Source organism: Ischnura elegans, chromosome 4 (genome assembly GCF_921293095.1).
Source record: "Ischnura elegans chromosome 4, ioIscEleg1.1, whole genome shotgun sequence".
Taxonomy (NCBI): Eukaryota; Metazoa; Arthropoda; class Insecta; order Odonata; family Coenagrionidae; genus Ischnura; species Ischnura elegans.
In genome coordinates, this window is record NC_060249.1 from 98,562,540 (window position 1) to 98,575,692 (window position 13,153).

A 13,153-nucleotide genomic window follows, 5' to 3' on the forward strand; every position below is an offset into this window, starting at 1 on the left:
AATTACCTAATTATTCGATCGGCAACTTTGACTTGAATTCCTAAATTGTGTTTGTATATTTTGTCCTCTCTTTCCGTACCCCATGCATAAAATGACCTTACTTATTTCTTAGATTTTATTTTAACAATATATATGTATTAATTTTTAACCATAAAAATCCTGATTACCGCTGGATATTGTAAAAAGATTTTGGGACAGTGTTTGGAGGCGTATACCTTCCTTGTACATATGTGGTAGAATGGGAAATTGATTGGATGGTTACTGAATAACTTAAATAAAAAACCTAGAGAAAAATACAATGAAATTTTAATTAATATTATCGGGCGTAACTTGGTGGAAATCTTGGAAAATCGGCATTTTCCACAAAATGATCTTCTATGACCGACCAGGGTGGTTAATAGGTGGTTAACCAGAAGCACCTGAAATTTTCCCGCTATTCTTTTTTACGCTATACATTCTGCTCAATTCACCTCTACCCCCTATCTTAATAATGTTACGCTGTAGCGAAATCATGGTTGGTCATAATAAATCATGTGGAAAAAGCCAAGTTTTTATTCCTTCAACTCTTCAGTGAAAATCATTTCCTAGTCAAGTGAAGACAGGTGACTAGTATTGAGAAAACAAGTTTTGATACACTTTCCACCGCGAATGCGTAGTGATTCTCCTTTGCCCTAATAATCACGTTTCCACTGAAGTTTGACGGTCGGATAACTCAATATATTATCTCCGTGCGCGACCAAATTGACTCCCTCACCGGCATGACTGCGTATGAACGTGACGCATACCCAAATGAATGTTCACGGCTAATCACGGAACTTGGAGTAACATTAACCGGGTCCCCTTGTATTCCACCGAACTCCGTCACGCGTGCCGTCGCGTTACTTTAAGGGCACGTGCCTCCATCGGCGTGTGTAATTCACATCCTGATTAGTCTTCAAAGTGACCGAAATTTCAGGAGACCACGACCCTCGGAGGGTGCGAGCCATACGCTCTTCATTCCTGCCCTCCCAGCCCCTCCGTCGTTCGTGTTCTACCGCACGCCAGGTCACGTCCTGCCCCCGCAAGAGGGCGTGCTGAACGTTCCTATATGCTTCGCTCCGCATGCCACGTTCGCGTACCGAGCGCCGGTCCCCTTCGCTGGTGGCGCTCGCATTCCCAAGCACACGCGGCGAGAAGGCGAGAATGTCATTCCATGCCATGTTAGAGGATTGAACAATACTGAGGATTATCGTTATAAAAAAATAGGAATTATGGCAATTTAATCATAGAAGAATAGGCCAAATGTCAAATATTACTTTAAGCGATCGTGTTGACTTTTTTTGGCAAAAAGACTACGCAATCCATGTGAAAATATCAAGGAAATTTGAGACTTTCCTGCATTATTACATCGCTATTCCAAAATTAGCGATGCCATTTTGTAGAGAAATACCATAGGAAGCTCATAGAAAAGGACCCAGTACTTCTTACTATTTTTCATTGATTTTGTTCGCTTTTTTATTAAAAAAAGGTTAAGCGCCATTTGTGCGTGGTAGTACAAAGAATATAGCCCATTTCTACGAGATTTCATCGCTATTTTTTCTAATTTTCATCGATAATCCACAGTTTTCCGTCATACCTCCAAAATTGCTGACTAAGCAAAGACTTTCTCGCGAGTCGATTGCGGCAATGTAAATTCGTAACAAAAGCAATTCTGTGGAAGTTCACCGTTTATTTCTTATTTTTTAATGTTTTGTGTCATTTAGATATCTTTCGGGTATTTACATTGCTTGTACTTGATTTAATTCTGAATTTCAATGTAACTGTAATCACTAAACTCTAGTCATAAGCTGAATGAACCTCTTAATTCCTTAAATTAAGCCATACCAAATGTTTGCTCTCATGCCAACTTATATCCGCGCAAAAACATCTGCAGCCGTGGTAGCTGCTTTAGTGAAGAGGAAAACTTTTGTGGCAGCTCAGTATTTCGGAAGAATTTGAGAGAACGTTCTTAGGAATTTGCGACTAATATCTCTCAATATTCTCCGCGTGTCAGTACACCACCGGTGCAATCCATTGGAAAGCGATGATCGCTCAGGGACGAGTATTGGATATCCCAGATCCCCGTGCTCCGCGGTCAAGGGATGCCCTTCCTCCGGCATCCGGTCCCCGGGGCTTGTCATTGTCCGGCCTCCCGCGTCCCTCGCCACCGCCAGCCGACCTCTCATTTGCCGGGGAGTGGAGAAGGGAAAACCGGGAAAGGAAGGAGACGAGGAATGGAGGCCCGTAACCTCATTACTTGGCCTCCTCCACGGAATAAGGAGTCTCTGAACAAACCACCCCCCTTCTCCTCCCTTCTTCCCAGCCCGGCGACCTCCAATATACCAAAAATACTTCCCGTTCTGTTCTCTCGCCTTAGACCAAGGAGAAAATTCTCCAGGGCCATACCCTTTCCTTCTAAATAATGATGACTCTATGACTCCTCTTTTTCCATCTTATTGCACTTCTTTCAAGAACCTTAACTGAAAGGCATGAAAAAAAGAGGGAAAACAAAAATTTATTCTGAGTTTTGAAGCATAAAATTCGGATTTCCTGTGTTTTAAGAACGACGTTTTACATTCCTAGAGCTTAGTTACCTAATATGGGAATTAAATGTCCAATTACGAAGTTCCCCCCCCCCCAGTCGTCGTAAGCTACCTTTTTTTAGTTATAATTATGAGCTATTTATGGAGAAACTGAGTTAAGTAACAGCTATTGGTCCAGGGTATGTATGTATGTATTATATGCACGTTAAAGTTAGATTTCGTTGATTTTTTCGTCAGTGATTTTTTTCTCAGTTTTTATATCGGATAGCTAAATCTGGGAACTGTATAAAATTTTGAAAAATAAATATCGTAAAATACGTTGCGAACATTATTATTTACGTTATACCTACAAACAATAATAAATCATGAACATTGAATTCTCAAAAATCAAGTTCTATTTGTAGTATGTATTTCTTTGAAATAAGTCCACATTATTTGTCTTAGTATTATTGAAAAATTGGTTCCTATGTAATCTTTCGTAAAACTCCTTTTAGATTTATTCTCTATTTTTTCCCAGTTCTTGTTTTCTATGTTGTGAGTCCCGGTTCCTTCTTTAGCTTGCGTTCTAGATCATCGTAAGGCAGGAAGCATATTACCCCCTTTGTCTACCTTCTGCCCAATCTACCCCATCCTCTTTTAACACTTAACCAGCCCCAGCGACTTCCTCGTCACGACTTCCGCCCCAACGTGTCTAAAAGAGAACCGCCTTCTCCGCCATGCCATCTTTCCTCATACCCACACACCATCCGTGCCATCACCTCTTCCCTTCCCATCTCCGTGCCACCCTCAGCCAACCCCTTTCCCCATCTCCCGTAATTAGAACCGTGGATTGTATAGCCTCCCCTCCCACCCCACGATCCACAAACCCTCCCCCTCTCTATCTGTCTCTGAAGCGTAGCCGGGCGCCACCTCCTGCAATCGCGTCTCGTAATTGAGTTAGTCCGGCTGCACGTGTCCCACCCCTCTCCCCTCCTCCCTCTTACCCCACCTCCTACAGCTCCCGTCTTCCTCATCGTGTGAACATATCCACTACCTCACGACTAACATTCTCCACTAAGCATTGTTATTTTTACTTTACTTATTTCACGGGTGATGACCTAATTAAATGGAATTAAAATAACAGTGAATGGCACCATCATAAAACAAAGATGAATAAAATAAAATTAAATTGAATATAAATAACGTATAAAATTCGAGGAATCAAGCAAGATGGAGTAGAATTGATTCATAATGAAAGATGATTTGCGATTTTCCACAAAAATAAATTTAATCCGACCCGAGTTTCTTCGATGTTACTACATCATTTTCAAGGTACAAATGGTGGTAAGTGCACTTAATTTATACATATTTAGGAGGCGGGAGTGGGAGAACTGAGGGGAGAGAGAGAGAGGAGACATGGGATGGAAAATCCTCAAGGAGGTGGCAGGAACGGGTAGAAGTGGAAAGCGTGGGGGGGAGGGGAGAGTGGAGAGGTGTTGCTTGGAAAAACCGGAGGAGGTAAAAAGGGGTGGAAATTAAGGGGTTTTTTTTCCAGGGTTAACAAACTTTGAACATAGAAACGAAAGCATTTAAATACACGCGGTGGTCTTCTTATCTTCGGGTGTTGTTTCCGAGGGTCATCGGTGAATGGTGTGGAAGGGGGAGGGGGGGGGAAAGACGTCTAACATCGAAACTCGGGTCGGATTAAATTTATTTTTGTGGAAAATTGCAAATCATCTTTCATTATAAATAATATACGCATAGTATGCGATTGCTAAAAAAATAATATATATTAATAATAAATATTAAGTCGTAGTAACAGCAATATGATTATGAGCTTCTACGATAAATATTAATGGATTGAAGTTTATTACCTTTAAAGTATAATTGATAATCCAGACTGTGGCAATACTGCTGGCAATCGAAACTTTTGAAAAATTTATAACGGTGAAGAGAAAAAGAATTAACAGATTGTAGGTCCTATAAAAAAATACATACATTTCTGGGATTTAATGAAGGGAAATAAAATTTATGCAAAAAGTATAGCCTATGGAGTGTGTCGCACGGTTTAATATTTTATAGAGAATTGCTAGATCCCATGATGGTTTTGATAAAAGTGAAAGATGATATTTTGAGAAGTTCCTACACTCTTACCGTATCTCCCTTCATGTCTTACTCATCACTTTCTCACGATGGGTGTTCTCCACAGAACATAGATTTCTTTGTAACCATGTCCGAATTTGTCCTATTTTTATAGCTTCCATATGATAACATTTAATTGTTGTTAATATTTTACTGAGAAATGAAAAGTTATCGTACTTAGCGCAAATATTTTCATTTAAATCTTAGGACAATATTTCCGTTCCTTCGTGCCAGGATTTCACAGCAGATAATTCTCTCCTTTAATTTTTCTGAGGAATACGTTTAGTTGGGTCATGAATTTGTTTCCAAAACAATAACTATGCACATATATCAACGGTTAAAAAGCATTCCTCACTTCACAGGGGCGTTCATAAGGTGAAATAAGCCATTAGGTGAAGTTCTGAATTCACGAAATAAAAATTAGGAGACTCTATGATTATTCAGCGATTCAACTTAGAGGTTGGTTTGCCTGAGTGAGGTAATAAATCTTTCTGCGTACGGTCACAGACGTATAAAATTCACACTTCCACGTTTGGCACGCTCAGGGAGGCAGTTTTTCTCTCTGGGTCGTCTTTCAATACTAAGATTTTTTAATGAAGTGCCTGAAGTCTTCAATCTAATAGTGCAATCACAGAACAGGAGATATATTAATTCATATTATTGGGTTTGCACTTGAAGGGACAAAATAAGAAAAATATTATATCCAAAGGAAAGATTTCCTCATCGAGTAAGTAAAAAGACAATTAATTCCTGAGAAATCATGGAATATCATCATCAAAATCAGGGAAAGTAAATATTTCCCTCTCATGTGTAGGAAAATATTCTTCAAAACTGGATAATTTTTCAATATCCGGGAAATTTGGCTGAATAAAAACAGTTTTCGTGAGACAAACGGTGCGAGGATTGAATTCACCGTCCACAATTTCCGCGGTCCTTTTATCCTGGCTTGGCAGGCAACCATATAACCAGTTGTGTTATCCGCTGTCCTTATTTCAAGGGGTAAGTGTGTTTCACTGAGAGATTCGCTTGAGGTAGCTTTGAAATGGATCTGCCAGACATGTAATGCGATAAGAAGTCATAACAAATTATGTATATAGGTACAGGTATATAGCAAATTGCATCGATGATAGTTAACCTGTATTGAGGGGGATAGTATTATAACAAAAAATAACCAACAAACCTATAAAATAAGCCAACTTTTTTACCTCAGAATGTTATCTGATTTATCTATTTATTGCTCCAATTGCTGGTATATTTGCTCAGTTTAATTTGAATATGAATAGGCTGTACCATTTACCATTGTCTAGTTCACTCTTAATAAGCTAATAATTTTATTGATGTAAATTTTTTTATAATATGATAAAATTTAATTTTAAATAATAATAAAGGTAATTTTTTTCAACTAATACAAAATTTCAAACATAACGTAAATATTATACCAATAAATGGTTATCAAATTTGCGTGGAACATCATTTTATGATTTTAGATTTATTTTAAATTGTTACGAAGTTAATATACCTAAATAAGTAATATACCGGTAGATTCCAATGACTGACTTTATCGTCATATGGAATAAATGCCTACGCAATCACACGATTGTCGAAACGCTGAAACAGGTTATGTTACACGATTGTCGCCAGGTAGTAAATAATGTGCGTTCATCAATGCTTACGCAGGTGACCATCGATGTCCTCTGTATGCAAGGGTCATGTTTACTCTCCGTTGTGCCCATGTCGAACTCTGACGCTGTTTCGAAATTTTTTTTGTGCACAACATGGTATTCTGGAAGCTAACAGGTAGGGCGTTAAGTTTTAAAGTGTCCCTCAGCCAGTGAATGTAATATTGGAAGCGCATGTAACCACTAGCGTTACAAGCATTTTGCAGGAGCTGGTAATGGCGATAAAAAATCCTTCTAATACCTCAGCAGCTTCTATTCTTAGCTTTTCGAACCCCTTTTGAGTTTTTCCACAATAATATACAAACAGTTTATTAACTTATACTCTGCATTGGTACTTGAATAATAAACAAAAATTCATTCGTAAAATATATGTAATTATATTGAAATCAATAATTCTATTTTAATATCAATACATTCATTAAATCTACAATATTGGTTTGTAAATAAAAAAAGAATTTATATTAAAACTTTTCCTTGATGATCACGGACTTTTCATATGAGCAATTATGAATGACGATTCCTGCACCGTATTAGATTATATCTTTCACGTTACTATTAGTACGCAGAGGAAAATAAATGGGGATATTCCTTTTGTTGTCATATTCTTATTAATGGATATTTATTCCTTAAATTGTTGTTTTTATCCGAAAATTCGTGGCTAATTTACTTTATGGCGTAGAACGAATGATTTTGTAAGGCCTTCAGGGCAGAGTGTCATTCAATGAACGATCAAAAGGTATGAAAAGTGCGAAAATATGAGTGGAAATAACTTTGTTGGGAGTGATATAAAACTGCTTAGGGTTAGTGCTTGTGTATTTGCATTATAAAATTCTATATCAGTGATTTTATGTATCTATGTGTATTGATTGGGTGCTATGGTTGGGTCAAAAAGACTATTACTTTCCTCTTACTTCTCCCCATTCTTAAATTTTTCGTTTACCTAACGTACCAATTTATAATCAACGGTACATTTTCCCTCAGCCGTTTGCCTCTTACGCTTAAATCGATTCTCTTGATATGGGCTTTTTGTCCGTGATAGGCGCACTTACACCAACTCCTGCGATTCGAAGCGTGCGCTGCCAATCAAATTTTAAACGAAGCTGCCGTCCCTTTCAAGCTCTTGCAAAGAATTTACGACGGTTTTGGTACACGTACGTACACATCCTTTGAACCCGGGCGCATATTATCCGCCGCGTTTCCCCGCAAACTTTCGCTACCCGAAATCTCGCGGGGGAAAAAATATCATTCCAGCCTACGTCCTCATCCGACCAGCCAATCTCGTTCCCTCTGAGCCCACCATCGAATCCAGTCGGGCACTTCCGGTTAACGGTACAAATGACGCAGACCGCGGCTGTGGTTTCTGTCCCCCCCCCCTTTAAACCTCTCCCAGCCTTGTCGAATCTACCTTCCACTTCCGAGAGCTGAGGCCCTTTTGGTGGCACATACTGCGAATGAGTCGATCCGGCTTTATTCGATTCCAATTCTTTAGAATCGATTCCTGACTCGTGAGAGCGTTAGATTCTCATTCTTAATGGTGTGCCATATTAGCATGAGATCGTAAAGAGGGTTCTTTTGGAGGGTTAATCTATTTTTGAATCAAATATACTTCATGAATCGGGAAATTTTGATTTTTATTTGATCAAATAGTTCTGAACGCTCGCACATTAATCTATGTAAGCGAATACTTTTTGATTCGATACGAATGCTTTTTCCATCCAGGGACATGAAATCTTCCATAAAGATTCGGGGAATGCGTCAGCTTCTGAATTTTTGTGGGCCTTAATGTTTTACAATTGCCCACTGTGATTCATTGAGTTGGTCCCAAACGATTTTTTTTCCAGAACATAAAAAAGGTGTATGACACATTTCACAATCAAATCAATGGCTTGGGAAGGATTTCGAGGATAGAATGATGAAAACTTGCCCATAGTAAAGATATTTCCCTAAGAGAAATTGAAAATTACTTGTAAAATAGTGGAAGGTTTCAGCTCTAAGATTTGTATTTAAAAAAAGGTGTAATGAGCATTTTCAATTCCTTAAAGGGCATTACTTACAAAGTATCCCTTAAATTTCATTACTCATATTAATATTTTGAATGGAATAAAATAACAAGGGCAACCAAGTCGATCAAAAAGGATATTTCTTCAAAAATAGCTAAGAGAATCACCTATTTTTCGATCCGATTTTCGATGCCGATTCTAACGGTCAGCGAATCGATGAAATCGAGAATCGACATTTGAAATCTTACTCACCCTTAGCATATACCCTTCCCGTCATGCACTGTGTCCCGGCCATCGTCCAAAGAGGTTTAAAGCGGCGTGCCGGAGTGAAGTGTTGGTCGCGATGCGGGCGCGTGCGGTTACGGCGGTTTTTTTAAGGCTTGCGGAGTGTCCCGGTATTGTTTGCATGCCTTTCGCATGCAGATCGTCCTTTGTCGAGTCATATTATCGAGATTGGCCTGTCCATCCGTGCCTCCCTGGTGTTCATGGATCGTCGTTGTCAACCCCTGCCACACACTCTACGTTCCCCTCCTCCAAAAGCCTTGCTTCCTCCTACATTGCTCGTGCCCTCAGCGGAAAAACCAACCGAACGGCTGACGAGATTACCACCCTGTGTTTACGTTATACGAGCACTATCGTACAAGCACTCTCTATGATTGAAATAAAACAAAATAGAAATTATTTCTATTAAATGGCTCATAGAACTGAACTATGTTAAGGCTCATAGTAACTATGTTAAACTGAAATCTGAAATGCTTTTGATTTTTATATAATAAAATTCATCAGGCATTAATTTAAACTCAAAATAAAAGTACGATTTCAACTGAAATGTCAAACTTTGACGTAATCAATTTTAACACAACTATTTTCTAAGCAACATTAACTAAGCTATTTCCCATTTTTAGTAAGTATAAAATAATGTTTCTCTGAACCATTACTGAAACAGCGCCTCCTTCTGATGTCATTTTGCGGAATGAAAGCAAACCTCAACAATGGTTTACGAATGTTTTATTTTAAACTCTACGCCATTTCAACCTCTCGGCCGCAACGTCAAGGCTTTACTTTCTACGATATTTAGTTCTAAAACATGTTAATATATTTAACTTTTATGATCTATAGTAAAAGATATCATATCACCAGAAAATAATGACGCATGAGCGACCGATGCGTCAGTATAAAATGATTTCGGTGTATTTTTAACTTGAAAATATTGAGGTGTATGCATTTGAAATTAGTTGAAACTTCATTGGTATAATTAATGACAAACTTTATTTCAAAACTTTCTGAAATGCTTTTGATTTTTGTGTAATAAAATTGATCAGGCAATAATTGAAACTCAAAAGAAAGGTATGATTTCAACTGAAATACCAAACTTAGACGTAATCAATTTTAACACAACTATATGCTAAGCAACAATAACTAAGCTATTTCCCATTTTTTGGTAAGTATAAAATAATGTTTCTCTATTTTCGGTATTTATTGTTGACTTCATTCAGTCGGCTATCCTTTTTTATGATCATTTCTCTCTTTTAGGGCCTATTTGAAACCTGAGTCATTGAAAATAAACATGCATCACATTTCTCCGTTTTGTTTTTATTACGTTTCACTCAAATTTGATATCCTTGAAACCTCAGCAGAGTGATGAAATATAAGCTGAGTGGTGGAAGCTGTGTTGTCGCCCAAATGCACTTGGTTGAATTTTTTTTTTCCACGGATGACGTATTATGTCGCTTCATACAATATATTTCAATTTCGTCTGATGCATTGTGGCATTCGTGAACGCCTCCTCAAACCATTACCGCAGCTCAACCCTTGTCCATATCATTCAATCCGTTGGAGACTTCTCTCCGGCTTGTCTCGCAATTCAATAACCTCCGGCCCATTTGCTTTTACACTTGGCCGAGAGCCATGTTGCATCATTGCGAATTTATGGGCTTTCGCCTTCGATCAAGATAACGGTCGGGCAGGGAAGAGCATATTCCCAAAGTGCCTCGCTTTAACACGCAACGAATTTGGCTGGGTATATTTCTCATCAGTGTGTAATTATTTGCAAGGAAGCTATGAGCAGCATATAATGACTATCTCTCAGAAGCATTTTAATGGTTATAATGGAATTTTTGATTGATGGCAATGTAGAAATAACTTTTTAAATAAATTATTTACTTAATGTTACGAAATTCTGCCGTAAATTACTTTTGAAGCTTATTTTCCTTTGTTAATGAACTGTGTTTTAAGGAATGTACCAGAAAATATTTTATTTGGATTGTATATTTTCAAAATTATTTTAGTTTCAGGTCCGTTTTCAATTATTACAGAAAGTTATATTTATGAAGTGAATCAAAAAACTGTTCTTGCTTCGCGAATATTTTCTCTTCGTATGAACATAACCAAAAATTATGAAGAACTTAGGTATTAAATTTTAAAATTATCGATTAGACAGTAAAATTCATTCTACTTTGAGTGTTTGAATAATTTCGATTCTAATCCCGCGTGCTAATTTGATACACATATGTGAAATAAATACAAGCAATAAATACAAATAATAAATAATTTAAATGTAATAAGTTATTTTTTTCCAAATTTACCTTGAATAGTATTGTTTATCTGAAAACCATAAAATAACTGGGGAAAATCCAAGTGATATGGAACATCGTACAAAAAAAACTTTGTGCCAGGGTAATTTTATTTTACGGTTTGGGCGCAATCTTGGAAGAGCGGCCTTTCCGATTCATTTCTGTGAGTGACGGAACGAGAGATTTATTTTTGCGACGCAGATTATGAGTAATTATTCGGAATCGACCATCAGATGCCATGCATCCCGCAGACGCGTATTCTTCGTCGCTGTGCCGAGGCGAAGTGATTGGCTTTCTGAAAATTCAGCGAAACGAGTAATTCTTGTGCAAAGTGGTGGGGATTTCTTTCTCACCCATACAAATCACGTTTCCTTCCCCACCCATCTATTGAAACGCCTCGGCCTCCTCTTCTATTTTCTCCCAGAAAAGCCTCACGCTGTCAGTTACGGAGGCTTAGCAGTAATTGCTCTTCCCTAGCTGCGTGACGGCAGTGCTATGAAATTGGCGTATTTAACTCTGCGAATTTCAATCGGAGGATTCGTGGACATGAATTCCTCGATGCTTTAAATTCCTGTTGATGTGTCTAAGAAGATTACCACGGTATTTTTCATCGCCCAAATGTAACATGTTTTAAATATGAGACGCCGGTTTCTCTCTGCATTAAGCGCTTTCCAGAGTATTTCCGCCTAGAGTTTCGTGTAGTAATTCTTTCTCATTATTAATGTGTGGGTGAACTCTATCAGAAAGCCTCTGAAACGCATAATTACACAAAATATCTGTTCTATATAGATTTATTTCCTTCTATTATCATCTCTTTTCATACATCGATGTATATATATAATAAGATCTTTCTTTGGTTGTCGTATATTTAAGTGGGAAATATAAATATTCTGAAAACACCATGTTCATATTTTGAAACTCTAAAACTACGAATTTGTAATAATGAAATTATGTGAAAATAGCGCAGGATCATTAATCCAAAACTATTTTCATCAAATTGAACTCTTGCTGCTTGAGAAAAATTTTAATTTCAAATTTTTATTAAATTGAAGTAGCTGTTGGAATTTCCGAGGTAATTTTATTAATGGATTAGTTTTTTTACATAAAATGGTATCACTGAATTTTGAGATAAATGTTCTATATCTGAATGCCTTTTTGTCGTTGTAGAATTGAATTAACGCAATAATTTTATTTGCCTTCATTTTTTGCAGACGGAGGTGTGTTCCAGTGCCTTAACTGACGTCATCCACGCTGTTATAAATGGTACCGATGGCTGTCTCTTCTGTTTCGGCCATGCCCGATTAGGTGAGTACGATTAGTAATCATTTATGGAAACTTATTTTGCTAAGTAAGCTTTCAATTAACTCATTAACGAATCACTTTGTTAGTTTTGATGGTTTATTAAAATATTCAGAAGATGATAAGTATATATGATGGATTAAAGGCCATTTGGTTTATTTATTTCAGATGGCTATTGAGAAAATTGTCTGTGTTTTCGACGTTTTATTTTGTGTCTACACACTCGTTCTTCGAAATTCTTTCTTTTAAATCTGACGAAGCGGTACTATTCATTTTACTTTTAAATTTACATGCATCTTTAGTTAATTAAACCCTTTGATTTCACCTTTCGTTTGTATGTGTTTACAATTTTTTTTTCTTGGAGGTGAAGTTTTCATAATTTTATCTTTGAATTCTCGTCTGATAACATCCTTTTGGGAATGAAACTATTATTCTTTTCATGAGTTACTTCGGTAGCTTTAATTAATATGAATTAGATATTTTCATATTTTTTGTCTCTCGCCATTGTTTTGAAGACATTTTAATGGATTTCTTTCATGGAACGTAATTGCAGAATAATATTGTTTGCGTAAAATTCCATTAATTTACGCATTTTTAATACTCGGGTGCTTGCCATATTTAAATTGATCATTCATAAGGATTTAATTGAGTTATTTTATGTGTCATATCTTACGTAAGAAAAGTTTTTTTGGATTGTTTGAAATTTTTTAACCTTAAATATTATAACCTTGTGGTTGCATCAAATTCAAAACGATTTTTCCCGCGTCATCTTGAGTTGAACTTAGCACGCCTTACTTTTTTAGACTCTACAACTATCGGCAAAAACTCCAACACGAAGTTGGATCATTAGTTAACATCTCTGCACCACGAATTCTTCAGGAATTTTAACTAATGTCGCCCTCCCATTTACTCAATTTCCC

At 37.2% G+C, this 13,153-nt stretch overlaps 1 protein-coding gene across 3 annotated transcripts in view; it reads left to right on the forward strand.

Moving 5' to 3' along the window:
• Positions 1–13,153, forward strand: part of LOC124157821 (kinesin-like protein KIF26A) — a 43,827-nt gene that overhangs the window by 873 nt on the left and 29,801 nt on the right. For all 3 annotated transcript variants that reach the window (XM_046532851.1, XM_046532852.1, XM_046532853.1), the window contains exon 2: positions 12,146–12,239. In XM_046532851.1, coding sequence (XP_046388807.1) covers positions 12,146–12,239 — 94 coding nt within the window. The remainder of the gene's footprint in view (positions 1–12,145; positions 12,240–13,153) is intronic.